Consider the following 23,134-nt stretch of genomic DNA (forward strand, 5'->3'; position numbering starts at 1 on the left):
CCTCCCCTCTCCCCCCGGCACCCCAAAAGCGCCCCAATCCCTGCAGGACTTTGCCATCCGTGCGGGACTTGCCCGGGGCGCACGGAGAAGGGGGGGCTCCGCCTGCTGCCCAGGACCCTGAGAAGGGGAAGGGGGGGTCGGGACGCGGCTCCCCGGCTCCTGCAGCATCCGGAGCCGGGGCAGGACCGGGAACGGGAATGGGAACGGGGAGGGGGGGAAGGGGAAAAGGGGGGGGGCCGGGGCCGGCGCTGACTCAGCCGCCGCCGCCCCGGGCCGTGACGCGCCGAGGGGCGGTCGCTGCCACCTCCATATAACGCGGCGGCGGAGCCCGTGCGGAGCTCACAGCGGCCCTTTCCTAGCGGGGGGAGAGGTGCTGAGCAGCCGGGCACCCTTGGCTTTTCTTTCCTCATCCTCTTCTTCCTCCTCTCCCTCGTCCTCTCGGCGCCAGCCGCGCCTTCGCCGGCTTCAATGAAACTGGCAGCGATGATCAAGAAGATGTGTCCCAGCGAGGCCGAGCTGAGCATCCCCGCCAAGAACTGCTACCGCATGGTCATCCTGGGCTCCTCCAAGGTGGGCAAGACGGCCATCGTCTCGCGCTTCCTCACCGGCCGCTTCGAGGAGCAGTACACCCCCACCATCGAGGACTTCCACCGCAAGTTCTACAGCATCCGCGGCGAGGTCTACCAGCTCGACATCCTGGACACGTCGGGCAACCACCCCTTCCCAGCCATGCGCCGCCTCTCCATCCTCACAGGTACTTGGCTGGGGAGGAAATTGGGTGGGTTTTGGGGGTTGTTGTTCCTTTTGGAGATGGGTTTTCCAGCCCCGGGAGGAGGGAGGTGGGATTTTGTGCGCGCACGGGGTGGGTGACTTGGTTTGGTGCTGCCCGGTCTGTCCCTCCCCGGTCTCTGTGTGGTTTTCTTGGGGGGTCTCGGTGTGTGTCCCCGTCCCCGCAGCCGTCTCACGTCCCCGCTTTGTCCCCAGGCGATGTGTTCATCCTGGTGTTCAGCCTGGACAACCGGGACTCCTTCGAGGAGGTGCAGCGCCTGAAGCAGCAGATCCTGGAGACCAAGTCGTGCCTGAAGAACAAAACCAAGGAGAACATAGAGGTGCCCCTGGTCATCTGCGGCAACAAGGGCGACCGGGACTTTTACCGGGAGGTGCAGCCCCGGGAGATCGAGCAGCTGGTGGGGGGAGACCCCAAGAAATGCGCCTACTTCGAGATCTCGGCCAAAAAGAACAGCAGCCTGGACCAGATGTTCCAGGCTCTCTTCGCCATGGCCAAGCTGCCCAGCGAGATGAGCCCCGACCTGCACCGCAAGGTCTCGGTCCAGTACTGCGACATCCTGCACAAGAAGGCGCTGAAAGGCAAAAAGCTGCTGAAAGAGGGCGGCCGGGGAGGCGCGGAGGAGGCGTACGGCATCGTGGCTCCCTTCGCCCGCCGGCCCAGCGTCCACAGCGACCTCATGTACATCCGGGAGAAAGCCATCGGCGGCGGGCACGGCAAGGAGAAGGATCGCTGCGTGATCAGCTAGGAGCCCCCGAAGACCTGAAGGAAGGAAGGAAAGAAGGAAGGAAGGCAGGGAGGGGGGAAAGAGGCTCGGTTCCGGAGTGACTTTGGGCAGGCAGGAGGGTGGGCAGGTGCCTACCCGGGCAGAGGGACTTGCTTCTTCCCCAGCCTCCCTCCTCCCGTGGGTCGGTTTTCCTCAGCTCCCACCCCCGGGGCACATTTTGGGAGAGGGGGATGCGGTGGGGGAGGATTTGGAAGGCAGGAGGGGGGTGCCAGGAGCAGCCTCCTCCAGGGAGAGAGACGGAGAAAGGGCGGATGGGTGGCGAGGGAGGATGAGCCTGGAGGGCGCAGACCTCGTGTTTCTTTCCCTCCCAAAACGCCCAGCCTCGGGCCAGGGCATCGCTCTCAGGAGGGAGGGCAGAGACCCGTGAGAATCCACTTGGGGCTTGGGGTTTGTTTTCGTTTTGTTTCGTTTTGTTTTTACTTGAGAAGCTGTGCACGGACTCTGGCTCTGTGTCGTGTGTTTGTCTGTGTTTGCAAAACACGTGCAGAAGACACTCCTAAGCTGTTGCAAAGGCGTTGCGGAGTTACAGCCCCAATGGACCCAAAACTGACTCTTGTTTACATTTGTCTTGTCTGATTTGCAAGATTTGGGGGGGCGGGGGGGAGTGGGAAGGGTTTTTTTAAATGAGAACATAATAGGCACTTTATGTAGGTATTGCTTGTCACTGACATGAACAAAGAAATCTTCAAGTGTTTCTACCGTGGGTGAAACTTGATGTTTTATTTTTTCTACAAAATAATAAAAAAAAAAAACTCTTTTTCAAATGACACTTGTGGGTCTGCTTTTTTTCTCTTTGCCGGTCCCCAAAGCAAAACCAAATCCTGTCAAACCGAGACCCGAGCCCAGCTCCGAGGGGCTCAAAGTCGCCTCTCAGCTCAATCCCTTTATTACACCATTTTCCCCGACTCCCAGTGCAAAGGTTTCTGTCTCTGAAAGCAGCCGGTTTCTTGCCACACAGGGTAACGAGGGGCCACGCACGCTGTTACTCAAGCAGGTCACGGAGCCAGAACTCTTTCCTCACTTCACTGGGTAACGCTGATTTGCGATCCTGTCAACTCCATGACACGCCGGGCATTGGCATGTCATTCACTGCAGAAACCGAGGCAAATGACATCATTTAATTATAAAGAGCTTATTGTGTTTCATGCCTTTTCCCGGTTAAATAAACACACTTTAATGATGTCAACAGAGACTGATTCATTTGCGCCCCGTCCAGGATATTGTTTTTATTTTGCAACATGAGTAAAGGAAGTACTTTGCTTGAAAGGTCACCTCTGCATCTGATGGTTTTTAATCTCTTGGTAATAATAAGTCACAGCAACCACTGCTGGAAGTGAAAGGATAAAGTGAAAGCTCTTCAAAGAGGAGCTCTCGCCGGCTTCGGGTTCTCAGAAGCAGACTGTTTCTGTTCCAGATCATTTTCAGCAACCCCATTCCGCCCTCAAGTTGCAGGACAGACTTACATTTAGTACATATTAATGAGGAAAAATTCTACTGAAGCCATAAAAGTAAGGTGGGTGAGTGAGATTGCAAACAAAACCTCTTCAGTTTTAGTCTAAAACTTGGATTCAAGTTAACAGAGTTAACTTGTTCCTGTATTAAGGCCAGACATTTCTTTGGAAAACACTTTGTTTCTTCCAGCTCTTCATACGCCCTGGTTTCTCAGGAACAGCAACTGGCAAAAAAAGGGAAACCTCCGTCCAGGCATGAGACAGAAGAATTTATTGAACTGGGACAGGCAACGGCTGGCAGAAAGGTAATTTCGGTAATAAAAAGCGTGTACATTGTGCTTTGTTTATCTTGCTGTTCTGCTTTGCTCAGAGTTTACACGCTGGCACCGTCCCAAAGAAATTACTAGTAAAGCAACTCCGGTGGGGACAGAGCAATCTCTAGGCTACAGGTGAGTTGCAACCATCCCAGCTCCCAGCGAGCATAATTACCTGCCTCTCGGCTTAGGGAAGCAAAACCGTACCCAAACAGATCTTGCTTCTCTTCTTTTGAGGGCACGAACGCTACCGGCCCTCAGATGCTGGTTCTCAACAGACACTGTACTTCCCTGCGTGGTTTTCCACTCCTCCACTGCTGACGTGTGCCTTCTTTCAGCGTAGCTCGGAGAGCCGGGAGATTAAAGGTTCCCTCACAGATTTGTTGGTGGGCTGAGATGCCGTGCTGCTTACCAGGTTGTCACCCGACACCGTAACCGCTAGCAGCGGGAGGACAGAGGACAGGGAGTTCTGGGATCCATCCGAACACAATACCGCGTTCGAGAGCTTTCCACCCGCCACTGGCAAACGTTCAAGCCACTCCAATATTTGCACTTGTGGGAAGCCCCTGGAGCACTTAAGATACGGAACTGCCCCATCCTGTTGGGCCTGACTTCTGTCACTTACAGAACAAGCGAAAGCTGTTGTGTTACACCTGCTGGTTCGATTCTGCTTTCCCTTCTTCTGTTCCAGGAGGAGGATGCCCAGCGTACTGCCTACAAGCTGTGCTCCCCCAGGCAGATGTGGGGGATCAACGCACCCAAAGCCCGCTGAAATCCACTCCCCTGGCAGCCTGTTTTGCTCTCCCAGGTCATCCCCCTTCAAAAAAAAAGGGATGTTAAGAGAGAGGAGCTGGGCCCAGGCACTTCTCCTCTGTACTGCCAAAGTCTTGCCCCTGCTGAGCCCACAGGCACTCATTGAACACACAGAGGGGGCAGTTTGGAGTTTCTAAATCTTTACTTGACTCGTCCCAGACACAACCACCGCTTGTTTAAAAACAGAGAAAGAGAGAGACATACAAAACTGAGAGCAATTGCTCCTCTTTTATACACACAAACTGCCAAGTGTCCCAGAGACCCTTTCCAGCAGCAGGGCCAAACAGCTTGTGCTTCCCTCTTCTGTTCCCTTTTGATGTTTGGCCGCTTTTGTCCATTCAGAAGTGAAAAAAAATATGCAGAAAATGCCCCCTTTTTCCTTTTCAACTTAACCAGCAGGTATTTTGACCTTTAGTGAGGAGAAAACACAATGCCCCCTGCTTGCTTGAATGAAAAAAAAAAGAAAACAAACACACACAGAGAGAAAAAAACAGAGATGCATATATAAATACACACAGTCCTACAGCAGATCAACGTGACGACACCGCTGTAATCGCCGTATGTGAGGCACTCAAGAACTGTTCTGGTTCGGTGTCACATGCCCGTGGTCCACAGGCACGACTGCAGAGCAATGTGACAAAAAAAAGCATGTAAGAAAGAAAAGTAAACTTCTGACACCTTTTTCTCTCTGTTCGGCCAGGAGAAATTTCCCTGACCCCGCGAGCAGAGCTGCTCCCCTCCTACTCCTTGGGGATTTCAAACATGCAAAGGCTCTTGTACTTCTGCAGCAGTTCGTTTTTGGTCCGGACCTGCTCCCGCAGGCTCTGCAGCTGCTGCTGCTGCTGCTCCGGGCTGACGCTGATGCCGGGCATGGAGCTGATCAGCTTCCTCATCTCCTGGAACTTGTTCTTGAGTTCATTCAGCACCTGGTGAACATCCTGGCTGTCCTTGTCCATGCTGCAGAGGAGAGAAAACAGAGACACTATTCACACCTGCTATTGGAAAGGTGCCTTCAGCCTGATGGGGGAACTGCCATTTCCAGTGTAATCACAGCTTAAACTGGAATTCTCTGGGAAACCTTTGTTCCTGGTATTTAGCTACACACACCTCAGTCACCTCTGACAATAAAATAACCACAGATAGATAAACGGACTGGGTAGCCTCTGAGACAAACTGCTTTCCTGGTAATTTCCAGCACACAATCCAGTTACCTTAGGTCCCATTCCACCGGTCAGGAGTTGGTTTAGAGCTTTAAAACATTACCACAAAATAGGCTAAATTCTCACTCTGTTTTTTTTTTTCAGTCTCTCTCTTTGGGGCCAGTAAGATTATGCATGCGTGTTGTGTGTAGGCACCTGTGAAAAAAAAATCTCAGGCTCGCCTGTGACCTGTTGCCGAAGTAATCCAAAAAATCAATGCAGTCAAACAGCTTGACAGCAGAAAATGGAAATTGTTCCCCAAAGTATCAGAGAGTGTCCAATGGCAGAGAGAATGGCACTTTGGAGCTTTAAAACGACTCTCTGGGGATGTATACCTAATAAAAGAGAAGCGACAGCTTATTTTTTAAGAGCAGCACAATTGCTTCTGCAGCCAGCTCTGTGCTTTTCAGGGATCAGTGCTGTCTGAAGCAGTGTCTGCCCTCAAACCCTCATTAGTATCTGCCTCAGCTTCGTTAGCAGCAGCGAGGAGTTTTACGATTCCAGGCGAAAGCAAATCTCTGCTTCCAGGGCGCCTGCTAATAGCGAAAGCGGGATTCTAACGGCCTTTGAAATCTGGGAGCCCGTTCAATAGCCAGCCCTAAAAATAAACCTCCTTGGCATGACCAGGGCTGAGAGGTGCTTGATTATAACTTTGGGGAATCGTGACATGGCTGAGAGCAAAACTTTTAACCAGATGGTCCTGTTCGTTTCAAAAGGCTGTCGGAACAAAATATTCATTACTCTCTTCTAAATAAAACTGCAGCTGGTCCGATAATGTATCCCCATTATGCAGGCATCTACGGTCAGGTCGGCAGTGGAAAAATACAGGCGCACACACACGTTGCACGTCTGGGGAAGGATGGGCTGACACTGCCTTTAATCCACGAGAGCTGCAGGGTGGCTTTAGAAGGGCCCTCCAGGTCTCTCTGAGGCTTATTCCCTTACCTGCACCTAGAGAACGGCTGGTTGCCTGTCCAGGTGGTTGATCCAAATGAATAATTCATTTTTATTTTTTTTTCTGATGGGTGATTTCCCTGCTGGATCAAGACATTGAAGCGACTCCCTCTTTGAGGGCAGGGGCAGAGGTGAGAGGAAGAGCGGGAAGAGATTCAACCACCTACAATAACCTAGGATTAAATGCAATGTCCAGCCACAGCCTGTGCTGAAGGAGCACATTGAGGACCTCCCTTAAAGGAGAGAGCTCTTCAAACCCCTCGCAGGCTTCCCCATTTGTCCTTCACTGGTGTCACTCCATCACATCCCACCTGGGCTCCTGGTTACGCCAGGACAACCAATTAGTGGTAGAGCCATGTGCTGGGACCTCACAGGCAACGCCATTTGTTTGCACAAGGGTGAAAACAACAGCAAGCCCTGCCTGGGAAAACTTTCTCAGGACCCAAATGACAGGAAAAAGCACGTGGCCTTGAGTGTAAGCAAATTTACACGATATATCATCGCTCCTGAACACCGAGTCACCTTGGAGGTGAGGTGTCTTCAGGGCTGAGTCAGTGTCAAAACAGCAGGGCTGGGCTCTGTGTCTAGTGCCAGTGTTAAAGGATAATACATTTGCCATCTGTCAGGGCCATGATGTGGCACATCCCACACCGCCTGGCTCTGCGGTCCTGTGTGCCCACAGCACCGCTCGGCACAGCTGCATCGGCTCATGGAGAAGCCAGGTGCCAGCCCCACGGAGGGAGCAGGGTGGTGGGAGTGGGTGGCTCGGCAGGACAGGGCACAGGATATCCTGGGAACCATCTGTGGGTCGTCATGACCTGCTCGGTGACAAATCGCAGGCTGGGAGGTCTCAGCACGGGGCTCCTGCCCGTTTTGCTTATGCACAGGATTGCAGCTGGCAACGGGGTCAAGCTGCCCGCTGTGGTCTGGGCAGCTCAGGCAGGGTCAGCCTCAGAGGGGAAACTGAGGCTGGGGTTTGTGTTCTCACATCTGCCCTGCATCTGGTGTGGCAGGGGGGGTGTCTTTCCTTACCATGGCTCTCACGGTGCAGTGGTTAAGGGTGAACCTCTCTCAGCACTCAGATAGGTTTGGTACAAGTGAAGCACTACCAGGACACAAAGCAGCTTCAGCTCTCATATAAGCATGCAGGGAAAGCACAGTTGGTCCCGTAACTGGTAACAGGGGAACTTGTGTTTTCCATGCCCAAGTGAGAGCACAGGGAGGGCCCTGGATGGATGTTCAGTGTCATGCTCCTGCTGGGAACTCATCTCCAATGGGGCCACCCTAGCCCCAAAACACCCCAGTTTTCAGGATCCTTTGCCCATAAATCACCAATCTTGAACCAGGAAGCAATCCATTCAGCCTGTAAGGCTGCAGAAACCATCCCATTTTTTACAACACCCCAGAAACACCCTGTGCTGCTGCTCCAGGACTGCCTGTACCTTCTGGGCCATTATCAGCAGGGTTACACAGAGCAATGACCCAGCACAAGTGCTGCTCCTGCTCCTGGGTGTCAGCACCCGGGCACCACCTCGGTGACCCAAACAGCGCCCGGTACGGGTGTGCCACCCTTCCCACAACCCCAACCAGGAGGCAAAGAGCAGGGGAGACGCTGAGGGGACCGAGAAGGATCCTTGAAAAGTGGGCACCCCACTGCCCCGCTCCCCACCCGGGGCTCTCCATACCCGGCTCCCCGCAGCCCGTTACCATTTGATGATGTCGTGGACGAGCGGCAGGAAGGAAAATTCCTCCTGAACCGGCGGAGGGGGAGGCGGCGGCGGCTTCTGCTCGGCGGGGGGCTCGGCCGATGGCGGCTCCTCGGCGGGGGCCCGGGTGGCGGTGGCGGAGGCAGCGGCGCCCCCCGAGGCCATGGCGGCCCCCAGCCCGCGGCCGCGGCGCTGCTCAGTGACGGCACGGGGCGGAGCTCGGCCCGGGGATGGGCCGGGGACAGGGCCTGCGCCGGGTCCTGGGCTCGGTTGGGGCCTGGAAACGGGGCTGGAGCCCGGGGCTGGAGTTGGGAGGGGAGCCGGGGGCGTGGGGGTGAAGCCTGGGGGCCGGGCTGGAGGTTGGGGCCTTGCGCTGGGGCCTGCGGTAAGGCCCCGTGGGTGAGGCTGGAGCTGGGCCTGTCGAAGAGTCAGCCGTGTTGAAAGAGAGCTCCAAAATCATCCAGTCAAAGAATCACAGCAGTTTACATAGTCCAGCCTCTGACCCACCACTAACAAGCCCTCCACTAAACCGTATCACCAAGCACTACATCTAAACATCACTCAAAGACCCCCAGGGATGGTGACTCCACCGCTTCCCTGAGCAGCCCCTTCCAACACCTCACAACCCTTTAAGTAAAGAAGTTTTTCCTAATATCCAACCCACGCCGGGCTCTGGGGCTGTTCTCCCAGCTCTACACCCCACAATCTGCACTGATCATCAGCAGATCGGGGGTGTCCCCAGCCCGTCTGCATCCCTGCCTTTCCCGCTGAGCCTTGCGGGAGGAATTGTGTTATTCTGTGTTAAATCAGTAACCACTGCACCCTTCTACCCCAGCAGGGTTTGGTTGTGTCCATAAGATCTCGGCTTTCTGCCGTGTTTTTTCATTAACCGCTGTCCTTAGTTTAACTTTAACCTAACTGAGGACAATGCATCGAGGTGGCTGGTGCGCTGTTTTGTAACACCTTACCCAGAGATGCCTCCACAAGAGCTGGCTTTCTGTGTGAGGGAAGAAGCACTGGGTGTATCTGTCAGAGGAATGGAAAACTTAAATGTTGGTGGAGAGCTGGAGCTTGAAAATGGGGGAATCTGGAGGGACAGAGACAGAAATCTGGTGCCAGGGCTGGGACCTGAGTGAAGCTGGGAAAGGGGAAAGAAATGAAGCTGGGAGAGGGGAAAGAAATGAAGCTGGGAGAGGGGAAAGAAATGGGGTTTTCGCATGCCTGACCTGCAGGTGAAGGAGGTGGCTGCTGAGGGTGCCCTGCCTGGAAGCCAGGAGGTCGGGGATGGTGCCCCTCAGTACCACAGTCTTCCGAGTTTGCTTCAGCAAACTGCTGCTGCCATGTTTAAATCGCTCTATCAATACACAGGATTGCAGCCATAATAATGCTAGACATAATCACGAGTTTTGCTTCCTGGATTGGCTTTGAGAAAATACATAATATTTCATTTGCAATAAGCCTCCGTGCTCATCAGTTAGTTATAGGCTGAGGATGACTGGGAAGGCAATTTTCTATTTCTTTAAAGCAATTTATTTTGAAAAGCAAACAGGGGCTATTTATATATCAAATGAGAATGCTGGTAACCATTTGTACACGTGGAGTATTGACTGCTTGCTCTAAATATAGCAGATGCAATTGTTCACTTTGTTCCTACTGTCAGGAATAGATCCCAGCTTGGGCACTGGTGCTGGAATGCGTGAGGAGACCCAGGGAGCCCAGGACCTGCTGAGCAGATCCCTGTGGGAAGGCTGGTGGGATTTATGGTCCTTGGCTGAGCCAAGCAGGAGGTACAGGATGCTGTGTCCTTTGCACGGGGCTGAGCAGAGAGGTTTGTTTCTGCACGTTGTTTTATGGGCTTTTCTAAAGCGAGATTCAATTCGGCCTCACGGGGGTCATTTTCTTCTGTACCGTGCTGGGTTTAACTCTCCCCTTGACTTCATTGAGGAGTGTGGTTAATTGCTAGGCTGCTGGGTGCCTGCCTCTGATGGGTGAGTCAGGCAGTCATTAGGGTAGGTGACAACATGCAGATACCATTCAAACACAACTACAGCGCTGTCAATCAGCATTTCTTTGTGCCGTTCAGTTCCCATTTTGGTTCACGTGTTCCCACAGCAGCTGGAACAGGCAGCTTTATCTCAGTGGCATTTAGCCCTGTCCCTGCCTCGCACCTTCCCTTTCTCATGGGAACAGCTCCTTCAGGTGGCCCACTCCCATCCTTTGGGGCTTGTCATGTCTCCTGGCAAGTTCAGGGGAGAGAGAAGATGTTTTGCACTGAGGAAGTGGTGCCAATGGCTCCTCCATCACCAAAGATGCTGGTGAATTGATAGGATGAGACTGCGTGGTCACAATTTGAGTGTCAACCTCTTGCCTATACCATGACTGGTGTGTGCATAGCCCTGGAGAGGACTGCGGGGACCTCAGCCCTAATCCTCACCTGCCCTTGCAGAGCTCCAGGCTGTGAGACCCTTATCCCCACAGGGTGACTCTTCGATGGCCTGGGTTACATCCTTGTAATGCAGTTCCTAATAGGTAGACATCACCCTCAACATGATCTCCAGCCTCCACATCACTTTAAAATCCTTCCAGGGTCTCCATCTCAGCTGGAAGGGCTGTATCTGTCCCTCCCGCTGTTCCCTCACGGAGCTGTCATTGCTCTGCAGATCTTCCTAATTTTCAGTCTGGTTTTCACCCACTTTCAGACCCTCAGCTGAAAGGTTTGAGTGAGCAACCTCTGAAAATTCCTAGTGAGGCAGCTAAAGCATGAACAGAGATGCTTAGCATTGAATGAAAAGAAAAACTTCCCCCCTAGATTCGGTGATAAACCCAGAGTGCAAATGATTGTCCTGTTTTTTTATCAGTATGTAGATTGTGCTCTTTGTATAATTCACTTGCTGGACATCCAGTTTCTGAAATGTGCAGATGTCTCCAGACCACCTGATCTCCCACATCTTGAAGCTATCACATAAGCTCGTTGCTTGCCCAAACATTTGGTTAACCTGTTATCCTAAAAAAACAGCTGATCAAATAAAGCATGTCTGGAGCCTCTTATTGCCTGTTTCTTTGCAAAGCTAATATTATTCTCTTTTTCCTGTCATTTCTATACAAATCGCATCTCATGCCTGCTTCCAAAGGTAATTTGGGGGACTTTTACCACCAGTTATTTAACAGAGCGCCATGCAGCTCCGTGCCTCTCACTGATGTCTCCTTACAATGACCTGACATTTTTATGAGGACAGTCTGGCATTTCACCAGGCCCCTTTCTCTCTGCTGTCCATCTGGAGCTTGCCGTGCGATTGCCACCAGCTCTGTTATCATTTTTTAATGCCCGGCTATCATTGTGTCGAACTTTATCTCTCCATCCTGCCCCGGTACCACATTGTCAACCCGAATTTTCTGTTTAAAGGCCTGCCAAGCTGCTGCGGTGGGATAAGTCTGTATCACAATGTCAGGGAGGTGCTGTCAGGGTTGTGGCCACCTGGCATGGGGTGATAGGAATAAAAAGTTATAGCTCCTGCCGGCCTCTGGGCAAGCAGCCTGTGGCTGTGGTCAGCAGCATGAAAACATTGGTGCTTTTTGCTGTTGTGGCTGTGAGCCTGCTGAGATTCCTGCCCAGCATCCCCCTAATTTTGATCAGGTGGAAAATTGGGCCTGTTTCAGGCCCTGGTGTCCCTGGTTCTTTGAGGGATGCTGCCAGGAATGAGGGGGCCATAAGCTGAGCATCATCCAAGCACATCTGAAGCACCAGAGCCAGCCACTTCCAGGGGAACTCGGCAATGTCCCATCCTGGGGCTGCCCTGGGGAGAAGTCCATCGTCCCATGGCCCAGGAGGTGCCACCATGAAGGAGAGAGGCCTCCTCATCCAAGGAAGCCCAGCATGTGGGGAAAATTTGAGGCACAGGAGGCTTCGTCCAGGTCATTCTGGCTCCAGGCTGGATGTCAGAGCCACAGGACATCGACCCTGCCCTGAAGGCCAGATCTTTAGCGTGCCAAAATTTGGGGGGGAGAAGGGGGACGAGTCAAGGGGAGTGTCCAGCGATCTCATGATGTTTGCTGATGCCACGCCACCGCTGAGCAAACGCGGGGGGCTGCAGTCCCCCCCCCGGGGGAGGTATCCAAGCCAGCGCATGGGCAAGGAGAGCGCGGAGAGCTTCTTGCACAAGGTCAGCTACGCAGAAACGTGGATCCAGGAAAACACACGGCAGGACCGGCCGCAGCCCCCAGCCTGGCCCATCTCCTGGTGCAGGCAGCTCTGAGCTTTGCTGCCTCCCAGCCTCAATTTTTACTAAATGCAGAGGGGCAAAACTCACCCCACAGAGCCTGGAGTGTGATTTGGGGGTGTCAAACCCACCCCCAAAGGAGGAAAGTGCCCGTTACCACTGGGCAAAATCAACTCTGGGCCCCTGCTGGTATCGCCCGCAGTGTGCTTGACTCAGCAGTGTCCTTGCTGTTATTTGCAAACAATGAGTTAGTCACAAAACACGTGCCGCCAAACACGTGAGGCGGCGGCGTTTGGAGCTCTCGACATGAAAGCAGAGCCTCAAAGAAATGTTGTAAGAGCCTCTGGCAGTGCCCAGCACCCAGCCTGGGCAAGCAGTGCTTCCTGACAGCCCAGCTGCACACCGTGCTTTGGAAAGGTGCTGGAGAGGGACAATATAAATGTTTGAGTCCCTATGAATGTGGATATGTGGGTCCCAGAGCAGCACTGCCCTGCATGGCCATGGTGCAGGTTTTAATTCTTGCCCTGTTCAGAGAACAGACTTGCTAGGATCGATTTATCCAGATCCATTTATCAGGATCAATTTATCCAGATCCACATAGCAGGGACGTGTTAATAGGACAGCATTAAGGACTTGATTGAAATCCTCGCTCCCTCTTTTGGTGTCGTTCTTGCTAAAGTGGGTCAGGCTTTGTTGATGTGTTTGTCAGGTTCCCTTCAAGCACGGCAGGAAAAGCCGTTCCATGAAGAGCCTGAGCAGATCAAAATGCTGCCCTTTGGTTACCTAAAGCATGGGGAGAGGAAATAGGCTTTGCGTGCGCTTTGTTTTGGCACCGCTGCAGAGACACCACGCAAGATTTAAGCCCGTCCTTTGCTTCAGTTGCAAATGCCGTTCTGGTATCACTGGCCTGATTACTGAAGGCAAATTTTACAGGGGCCCTGCGAGATGAATCAGGCAGCCTTGAAGGACGCAGTTTGATGTGCCAGAGCAGTGGGTTTCTGGGGCAGCACTGGCGTGGTTGGAGACACGCTGCCTGTGCAAATCAAGGCACCGCGAAGTTCAGTGGTGGAGAAATCCCCATCCATAGCAAGAAACCTTTTAATCCTTTTTCAGCCTCACTAGCTCCTTTCCTCACCTGGAGGAAGGTACATTTCTGAGGCCGTGCTGAGAGCAGCGTTTTGGGGAGGCTTCCTCCTGCTGCTGCTCGGGGCCGGCAGCCTGTGGGGCACCGCGTTGTGGCCCCACAGCCCCAGCCCCGCTGCCGGCCCCGAGGGTATCTCCCAGCCCTGTTTGCCGAGGGTTTAATATTTAGCCGCTAATAAACAAAGCCTATCAGGCTTTTCTGACCAGGTAGCTATATTTTCCTGGGAAGTTTGCTGCTCTTGCAGGACAAACAAGCCCAGGATGTGGTGGCACGCTTGCCAGAGATAAAGTTTTCTATGGAAAATGCCCTGCATTCCCCCAGAGAGTGCACCCCACATTCCTCCAGCTCCCACCCCCTCTCCCCAGACATTCCTTGGGCATCGGATGGTGATTGGGTACCCAGACACATCTGAACCTGCCCTAAAACTTTCCCTCCAGCCTAGCTGCACTCTGATTTATTCAGGGAGTGGTTGTTTATCTGCCTGGGATTGGTTTGGGATTTTGGCTCCAAGCAGCCGTCGGGGAGCAGGGATTACTTCTAGCAGCACTGAAACGAGATGTTTAAACAATGTCAAGGGGAAAAACAAAGAGCCTTCCTTGTTCTGAATTGAGAAATTTGAGAAATTGCCCTTTACGCTTTTTCCCAACAGGAATTTCTCAGCCAGAAGTCTGATTTCTGCCCCCAGAGGGACGTGCCCTGCAGCTCTGCTTGGCAGCTGCCACCGGGGTTGGTGCCCACCAGGTACCCAGGGCTCGATCCAGCCCCGGTGCTGCCCATTTCTAAATAGATAAATGGAAAAAGCTGAGCCCAGCCCCACTTCTCCCGTGATGGAGCCTGGCAAGGAGGGAGGCAGGAGCACCGCATGAGGCAGCTCAGTCCCTAACACCATCCTCTGCTCCATCCTTAATCTGAATGCAAACAAATGTCATCAGAGAGTGACATTCGGCTTCCAGACAACCCCTTCCCTTGTCCTGGCTGTCCTTTCTTGCATGGAACAGCCCCTCCTGGCATTGCAGGAGGCTCTCGTGGTGCTCCTGCTTGGTTTGCTCTTCCTCCTGGCACCCCTGTCCCATGGGGATTGCGCCCGGGAGCTGGCCACCAGCCGGCCCATTCCGGCATCGCGCAGCGCCTTCATGGATAATTGCTCTAATTGTTCCTGCTGGATAACGAGCGTTTTTGCATCGTCATCCCCAGCTGCAGAGAGCATCATCCGAGCTGCTATTTCTGGGGCGGAAAGCAGCTCCTTTGGGCCAGCAGAGGCTGAATCAGGCTGGCTCTGGCCGCCCGAAACCAAGCTGCCGCACCAAGCAGCCCCCGCGGAGCGCTGCGTTGCTGGCATGGTTCGGAGCAAGGCACAGGCCAGGGATGGTTTCCAAAGGGCAGGCTGGACACAAGGGCATGCGAATGTGGGATTTCCAGCGTTTTCATGAAACACAGCCAAAACCCTGTGGATTTGTGTCTCCAAAGTGTGCTTCTCTCACCCAACCTTCTCTCTGCGACCCTGTGGGATGCAGAGGGCTGGGGACACGTGCACACGCATGGATGTGCACGCACCTGGGATGGGACAAGCAGTCCCCTTCCCCCTGGGCAGTAGATGGACCTGCTGTAGGGCAGAAACCCCAAATGGGCATTGGTTTCTCCACCACAAAGCGCTCTGCAGGACCTGGGCACCCGCCACCTCCCAGGCAGGGCCAGCTGCAGGAAGCCTGAAAGCCTGGGAAGCATTTTCCAGGAGAAGGGGGTTGTTTTACACCCTGCCTTGGCTTCAAGAAGGGGTTTGGGGACATCAGCGTGGCATAAAAGCAGAAGGGCTTTCCTGCCAGTTGTCACTTGAGCCCCTAATGCCGTGCACAGCCCCCTGGAAATGGGTTTGCAAAGGATGCTGCTGAAAACGCCTTGGGAAAGGGTGGTTCAGGGCTTGAGATAAGAGTCCTATGGACTGGTTAGGCAAGGAGAGAGAGGAAAAAATGTGTCAGGCCAAGAGAAGGGAGAGATAAGCAGGGCATCCGGGCTGCGAGCACAAAGCCGCCAGCCTTCCCGGCGCCATGGGGCTGCAAGGTGGCCGGATCCGGGCCGGGAGAGCCTGGGCTGGTGCCAGCCACGTGGCAGAGCCTGGCCTCCAGCAGAACTTGGGGTGAGTGGACGGGTTTTATAGGGACAGGGTGATGGGGATGGCTCCCCCAGCCCCATATGAGCCATACAACCTGCATTCTGCTCCCAGCCCCGCTCATGGCCTGGCTGCTGTCCTACATAATAGGATTTTGTGTGTGCTGGGGCCATGCTTGAGAGAGGAAGATGCTCATTTAGCCCTATCGATCTGTTCTGTTGGTGACCAGATTTAACACCTCTGGGAGCTGCAGTGTGCTGCCTTCCCTTCAGCTCACTCCTGCTCCCAGCTTTTGGGGCCGGGGTGCACCTCGTACTGGGAGGGAGGGCACTGCCCCTGGTAGCCACCAGGCTAATTGCACATTGCCTCCTAATTGCGGTTCTTGATGTTCTCAAAACAAAAGGAATAATTTAGCTGGAAGACGGGAAATTCAGGGAGCTGGGAGCATCCTGTGGAGCTGGCAGCAAGGGGGTGGCTGCTGGAGGGCTCATCGGTGGCTCCTGGTTTTGCAGGAGCCCTTCTCCCCTGCCAAGCCAGCCACTTGGCATCTTTTCTACCACCATCCCCTCCTTCCCACCTTGTGCCACATCCACCCCGGCACCCCAGGAGGGAAGCAGGGCACTGAGGATGCTCCTCACGCTCATCCCACCGCCGCAGCCATGCACACAAAGGCAGCCGAGCCCATGCGCGCGCTTCCCCGGTGCCAGATCCGTACTTGCAGTCGCTGTATATCCACTATAATCCACCCACGGGGTGGCCAGGCTGTACTTGGCCGGGAAGGACAGAACATCCTTGTGATTCGAAAGGTCAAAACGAATGTCAGCGCGCTGTCAGCTTGACTCAGCAGGAATGCAAAGCTGCCTTGGGGACGCGGGGAGCTCGCAGGGACGGTTTGGGGCCGTTGGGTAGGGTGGTCCCTGCATATCAGGCAGGGAGAGGCACGGGGTCCATGGCACAACTGTCCCTGATGATATCGGGATGTGTGAACAGCTTTGCACGCTCAACTTCTGGCTGTTTGAGGTAAATCCAGCAGAGAGGACAGAGGGCACGGGCACATCGAGCGGCACTCGAGGAGGCTGAGCCAGGGCGGATGTCTGGGATTGATTTCCAGGTGACAGAGGCTCTGCCTTGTCCCTCGAGCTCCTGTCTCCGTGCCCAACGATTTTCTCTGCTAATAATCTCTGCTGAGCAGGTGAAAACACATGCAGGCACCCAGCACAGGGCCGAGGGGATGTTTCGGAGCCCGATGTGCCGACGGCAGGGCCATGCAGTGTTCCTGCCCTATGGATCTCAAACATTTGTCCCCCTGCCCACCCCAGCAGAAAGCCCTGGATGTCAGCAGCACCGGCCCCTCTAGGTATTGGTGCCTCACTGCCACGTGCCACCCCGAGCTGGCTGCATTTTGGGGCAGGTGAAATGTTCCCACGTGTGTCCCCAGCACACCTGGGCAGTGGCACGTGCCGCTCCCTGCGCTGCTCCCCGTGCGTGCCAAGCAGCGTTGGAGCCAACAACACCACCACGCCGGGCAGGGCTCTGGTGGCCCCGACCTCTCTGGCTTTGAAAACAGGCCGGGAACAAGCCGCACTTTTGTTTTCAGTTGATGGAGCTGGAACGGGACCTTCGGGTTGTTCCCGGGACACTGCAGCAGCCCGGGGGGGGGGCTGTGATGCCACATCCCGGCCTCGCTGCACCCTTGTCCCGGCCCCATTTTGTCCTTCGGCGGCAGAGCTCCGGCTCAGGGCTGCGGACAAACTCTCCCCTATCTCACCCGGCAGCAGGGCCGAGTGGATCCCACCGTGGGACAGCCTTCGGGGGAAGCACCAGCAGCTCCAGGCATGGCTCACGTGCCCGGGGAGTTCAGCGAGTTCGGCCGTGCCGCTGGCTGGTGGGACACGTGCCCGCTGCCCCCGGCATCAGGGGGCACTCAGCTGAAACACCAGCGTGCGAGGAATGCGGTCCCTGCCTGGTCTCACCCCCCCAAACCTTGCTCGTGCCCCTCCCCGGGCAGCCCCTGAACCTTGAGGATGCAGCCAGGGAGAGGAGGGCGGTGGGTTGGCAGCTTATGGTCGTCACACGGGGAAAAATAGGGCTGAAAAATGGGGTTACCCAGGGACCTGAGGCGCTTCAAGTCACAGGAATTAGGGACAGTGCAGCCCTGAAGCACCAAAATTTGGATGATGTGCCTGGGGAGCACAGGGCTGGCACCAGTTTGCTGCTGGGTACCGTGGCCACAAGGCGGGCAGCAGGCAGATGACAAGGGTATTTTTATCTCTGATATGGAAAGGGGTATTTCCAAGAAGAAAAGGCAAATCCCTTCATTCCCCCATAGCCAGTGGTTACCTGACCGTCACTAACCGCCTGTCCCCAAGGAGCCCCAGGCAGCTTCCCGGCCAGCTCCTTATCAACCTCCCACACCCACAGGTAGGAAAACAACCCGCTGACTTCCCGGAGGAGGCTGTGGAGCTGACCACTGCTGAGAAATCACCTGAACCCTGCCACGTCCCCGTGCCTGGGAGCCACCGTCTGCGCCGAGGTCTGTCCGGCACTTCTCACTGATAACGCCCGGAGCTGCTCGAGCTGCCCTGATTAATTTTGGTGAATGACCAATTCCTAGCAGCCAGCACAGGTTTGGGCTTTCTGCAGCTGCCTCGCTAGGGAAACACGGGGTTTAAAAGGAAAGCAAGGCTCCCAGGTAACCTCAGCACCAGGGACTTCAGGAGCTCACTCGGAAAATCGAGTGCATTTTCTGTGTCACGGCATTGAGGCCGATGTGAGGCCGTTCGTGTGTCCCATGGTGTTTGGCTAGCAATGTGCTGAGCCCCTCGTCCCTCACACCTTGTCCCATGTCCCCTGTGCCTTGTGACAAGGCAGGTCAGGGACTTGATCCATCCGAAAGCCGAGCCTGGCCCGGTGGGCTCGGTGCCACAGGGCCAACTCTTGTTTGTGTCTCCAGATCACAGCCCCGCCAGCCAAAAAACAAGGTCTTTGTTTTCGCTGCCTGACGGCTGACCCCTGGCCCTCCTCGGGGACGGGTCCCTGAAGGCTGGCGGGGATTTACGGCCAGATGTGATTTATGCTGGAGGTGGAGCGGGACGGAGCTGTCATGGCCAGCAGGGACCCAACAGCACGGCTGTCCCGGCCTGACCCTACCCGGCACGGGGAGAAAACCCTGGGGGCAGACAGATGTCCCCAAAAATGCCTGGAAGCTGCATGGGAGGGAAATGTGTGGGTGCAGGCAATGGGAGAAACCCATCAGAGTAGAGCCAGTTGGGACACGGGCTCATACCCCATAAGAGGCAGCTCTGTGGGGGCGATGGGGCTGTGGGGCCATCACCCCTCCTGGCACCCCCTGCCCTGTTTCCCAGCCACGTGGCACAGCCCTGGATGTCTTATAAACCCCAAATACATTTCTGTACATCCCCAGGCACCTCTCCTCCCTGCACCATCACCCTCCCCTGCCTGGGGGGACAGGGAGGCATCCCCAGATGCCCCCCGCACCCCGACACATTCCCCCCAGCACTCGGCCACCTCTCTCTTCCTCCTCAGCTCCTGCTTATCAGTGCGGGGCTCCGGGGCCAGACCAAACAGCCGCCCCCGCACCGGGGAGCAGCGGGGAGGTTGGGGACCCAGACAACCCAACAGAAGCTCCTTGTCTTCTGCTGGGTGTTGAAATCCAGCCCCGGGTGCCCCCGGGCGGCTCCAGGCTCCCTTCCCTCCTCCCTGCCCTCCTGGGTGAGAGGTCTGCCTTGCTCAGCTCTGTTTACTAAGCCGTGGATTTTCCCCTCCAGCCGTTTCTGTATTCTCGCAGAACCACCTTGGCCAAGCAAGTGAAAGCTCAGCACCAATACCCGCACCAGTTCCAACCAGCAAGGAACTGGGGACAGCTAGGGTGCTGGGACACCGGGATCACCCCAAACCTGGCTCTGGCTGGGGGACCCCTGGGGACCACCATCCCCCGGGCATTTGGGACAGGGCTGTCCCCTCCCAAACCTGGGGTAGAGGCGTCCCCTGCCTCCCACGTCACCAGCATCCCTCCTGGGACAGTCGGGCACAGGGGCTGGCCCCCGATGCAAAGAGCTTTTGGTGCTGAAATGCCTCTGGGGCAGCTCTGCGTGAGCGTGGTGGGGTGCACAGCCAGCCTGCACTGGGGTCACGCTCTTCCCACTGGGCTTTTACTGCCCAGTGAGCTGCTGCAGGAGGAAAGAGGTTGGTTTATTTATGATTTATTCCTGATGAAATGAACTGGCACCAGTCCCCAGAGCCCGAGGTTTCAGTGGTGCCAGGTGGCACTCAGTCGTGTGGTCTGAATTTTTGGGTAGACCTGCGAGGAGCCAGGAGATGAACTCGATGATCCCTGTGGGTCATCGAGTCCAACTCGATGTCCAACTTGAGTCCAACTCCAGCCCTTTCAACCTGGGATATTCTGCGATTCTCTGATTCTATAATTCTCTGCCCCTTGCCCTGCTCTGCCCTGTTTTTGGGGAAGCTGTGCCGAGCCCTTCTGCGTGGCCAGGGGGTATCAGGATTGTGCAGCACCCCCACGGCGAGCCCGTCTCCCTGCCCACCACCTCCCGCCAACATTTTCCAAGCCCAATGCTCACGTTCACCCAAATTACACACAGAGCTAGCAGTCACAAGGCTATTTCTTCGCCCTTCATGAGAACTGCTGATGGAGAGGAGAGACCTTTCCTGCTGAGCGTGAGCCCAGCCCTTTACAAGACACCGGAGCAATCACGGAGCCTTGGGCTGCCTGCTTACGGCGCTGCTGGGTTTGTTTTGTTCCGGGCTCGAGATACCGGCCGGAGAAAAAAAAAAACACTTGCTAAGTGCTGAATTAAAAGGATGATGCAAAACCCGCGGGGTGCCTCGGGTGGGAAACGTGAGCGGCCGGCAGTCGGCAGCCGCGGGGTGCAGGCTGTTTGGAGAACAGGGGGTTCCTGCGATTAGCCCGCTCGCATGACTCAATGCATAACCACCAGTTACACACTACATTTAATCTGGGGTCAAAAGTCAGGGATAATTCCAACCACGCAGAAAAAAATGTTTATCGCCCGCTCGCTGTAGCTGTTTGTTTCTGCTGCTCGTTGTTTGGCCCAAACAACCTCAGCAAAACAAACGCGCTCTGGTCCGGGGTCGGGGCTACCTGCGGCAGCTCAGCCTCTCCCTGCATCCCCCAAAAAAGGTTTCTCAGTATCATTTCATCTTGAACATTTGCTATGGGGGGGCAAAAAATATTTTTTTTCCAGAAACAAAGGTTTCTGGAGCTCAGAGGCTTTGCAGACACAAGGACCAGCTCACCCTTGGCTGGGTGTGATGATGCCAGTGGACAGCACGGTGCAATAGTTCCCATTTTCCCAACTAGGAAGAGCAGAGAAGTGATCATCTGCTTAAATCCTCTTCAATTTAATTCTGGGGTGCGTGCAGGAAAATCCTGAGCCTGTTTCAGGACACGGGTCCATCAGAGCCCCTCGGGACCGGGAGCTGCTTGGGAGAGCGATGCACCAAAGGGCATCGTGCCCTGGGCACAGGCTTGGAAACACGAGATGGCAGTGCTGGGGATGCCAAGAAAGGCCCTCAGAGCAGCCAGAATGCTTGTGGCTTCCCAAAAAGCTCATTGTGTGGCTGGAGCCTCTGCAGTTTGCCAGCCTGGGGCGGTTTGGGCTTCGCTCGCCCTTTGCCAGCCTCTGCCCTGTGGCAGCTTGGATGTCTGGGGATGCACAATCCTCTCAGCAAGAGCCACAGCAGCTGCCAGGAATGGGCTTAAGGGAAAAGGAAGCCAAGGAGCTGGGGAAGGGATGGAGCTGGGGGAGGGATGGAGCTGGGGGAGGGATGGAGCTGGGGAAGGGATGGAGCTGGGGAAGGGATGGAGCTGGGGGAGGGATGGAGCTGGGGGAGCTCTGCTCCCAAGAAGGGCTCCAGCACTCCCAGGGCTCTGCTCTGTTTTCCTAGCTGGTGTGGTGGAGCTGCTCGCAGGGAAGCCAGTGGCAGCCAGCATGCCTGGCACTGGGAAAAGCTAAAATTGATTAATTTGGGGTGTCCAGTGCCTTTTTCTTTAAAGATGCCTGCTTTGTGTTACGCACAAAGTACCCCTGCCACGCACGCTGCAAGGTGCTTTTGTCCAAGGATGGGGGCTAGGCTTGGGGTTGAGCCGAGGGGCTGGAAATGAGGGAGTTTAAAGCTAGCAAGAGCAGAAGAAAACCACATTTATCTGCTCTTGAGCTAATATTGAAGCCTGCAGGCTTCTCACACATGGTGCATTTAAGTTTCCCACTGCATACAAACTCACCAGCCCTGCAGATGGAAAAAAAGCCTGCTCTGCTATGGCACCAGCAGGTTTTCTCAGTGACTTTTGGGGGTTTGTGGCTTTTTTATTAGCTCTAGGTTTGAAAGCCACTAATGGGGGAATTTTTCCTCCTCACTAGGCAGAGCAGTCCTAGCAGGGCAAGGAGGAAAGGGTCAGATAAGGCTCACAATGATTTTTTTTTTCCCCTTCTTCAGACAAAAGAGCTCCCAAAGCACCTTGTCCCTGACCGAGCACACCAATTATCTTGCCTAAACCCCTTGCTGAGCTGAGCAGGGCTGGTGCAATTACGTGGATGCTGGAGTGCTTGGCTAAACCACGGCCTCCTGCCCGCTCCCCACAATCTATCCTGGCCCAAAATAAAAAAAATAAAAATAAAAATAAAAAACCCAGGGCCATTCATGAGGGTCACTGGGCTCCTGGGCCGTGTAGGCACCCAGATGGGGCACTTCAAACACCCACAGCAGTGGTGCAAAGCCCCAAGTGCACAAATATCCTCCGTGCTTGGAGCCTGCAGGAGCCTCCTGCTTGTTTCTCCTCCTCCTCCTGCTCTCTTCCATCACCAAAAAGCCCACCAAGAATTATCCTTCAGCACCATCACCAGGCCTTTCCAAATCATCCCCAGCCCAGCCACATTTTGGACCCACAATGGTGCAAATGGTGCGGATACCACAGACTTCTACAGTCCCGGATTACCCTTTCTTCACTTTTTTTTTGGGCAGCCCCCGCGTCCCGTCTCCACACCGGCTTGCCTCGTTACGTGCCTAAATTTAATTCCCCTCCACCAGGAGCTGGGCCGAAGCAATTACATAATAATGAGCTATTCATCCAGAGGGAGGGCACGGATCTAGGTTAATTGGGCTGACAATTGAACCCGAGCCGTTCTGGTTTTGCCCAGTTTCCCCGCTTTTTCCCCTCTTCCGCGCAATATCTGCAAAGCTCTCAGCCTCGTTAATTAATAAGGTAACTTCACCCCCAGGGCTGTTTTGTTCTCCCCTCCCTCCTGCAAAGGGCTGGGATAGAAGAAGGAGCAAGAATGAGCTAGCTGGTAACGAAGCAGCCACCGCCGAGCAGGACAGATCCGGCTCGGTCTGCCGGGGGAGGCAGGCTGTGGTGAGCTGCTGCTGCTGCTCTCCTGGGTTTTGGGGAAAAAATGCTGCGTGTCGAGGGCAGGTGTTGTATGGGGAACGCTCTGCCTGGCACGTGCAGGAGGTTCGATGGAGGTGCTGCAGAGCTGGGAGGTGCAGAAAGCAGCCGAGCGCCCAGGGCTTGCCGGGTGTGGGGTCACCAGCAGGGCTGCAAAGCTGAGGGGAGATGCAGAAGTGCTCGTGGGTCCTTGGGAATGCGCAACCCT

The 23,134-nt window shown here is 55.0% G+C and overlaps 2 protein-coding genes across 3 annotated transcripts; one reads left to right on the forward strand and one right to left on the reverse strand.

The window, feature by feature from the left end:
• The first annotated feature begins 330 nt into the window (after positions 1–330).
• Positions 331–2,343, forward strand: RASD1 (ras related dexamethasone induced 1). 2 transcript variants are annotated; one of them, XM_084536303.1, is made up of 2 exons: positions 331–754; positions 1,059–2,343. In XM_084536303.1, exons 1-2 carry the CDS (start codon positions 469–471, stop codon positions 1,613–1,615), a joined length of 843 nt encoding a protein of 280 aa, XP_084392429.1. In that variant the 5' UTR covers positions 331–468; the 3' UTR covers positions 1,616–2,343. The 2 variants fall into 2 exon arrangements, with proteins under 2 accessions (XP_084392429.1, XP_084392428.1); XM_084536302.1 differs by having other exon boundaries at positions 334–754; positions 985–2,343.
• Positions 2,344–4,275: 1,932 nt separating this feature from the next.
• Positions 4,276–8,231, reverse strand: MED9 (mediator complex subunit 9). Its single transcript, XM_084536304.1, has 2 exons — positions 8,013–8,231; positions 4,276–5,109 (listed from the first exon to the last, which is right to left on the reverse strand). The coding sequence occupies exons 1-2, from the start codon at positions 8,174–8,176 to the stop codon at positions 4,893–4,895; spliced, it is 381 nt and encodes a 126-aa protein (XP_084392430.1). The 5' UTR covers positions 8,177–8,231; the 3' UTR covers positions 4,276–4,892.
• Between the last annotated feature and the right edge of the window lie 14,903 nt (positions 8,232–23,134).

Source organism: Aythya ferina (genome assembly GCF_964211825.1).
Source record: "Aythya ferina genome assembly, chromosome: 15".
In the NCBI taxonomy this organism is placed as follows: domain Eukaryota; kingdom Metazoa; phylum Chordata; class Aves; order Anseriformes; family Anatidae; genus Aythya; species Aythya ferina.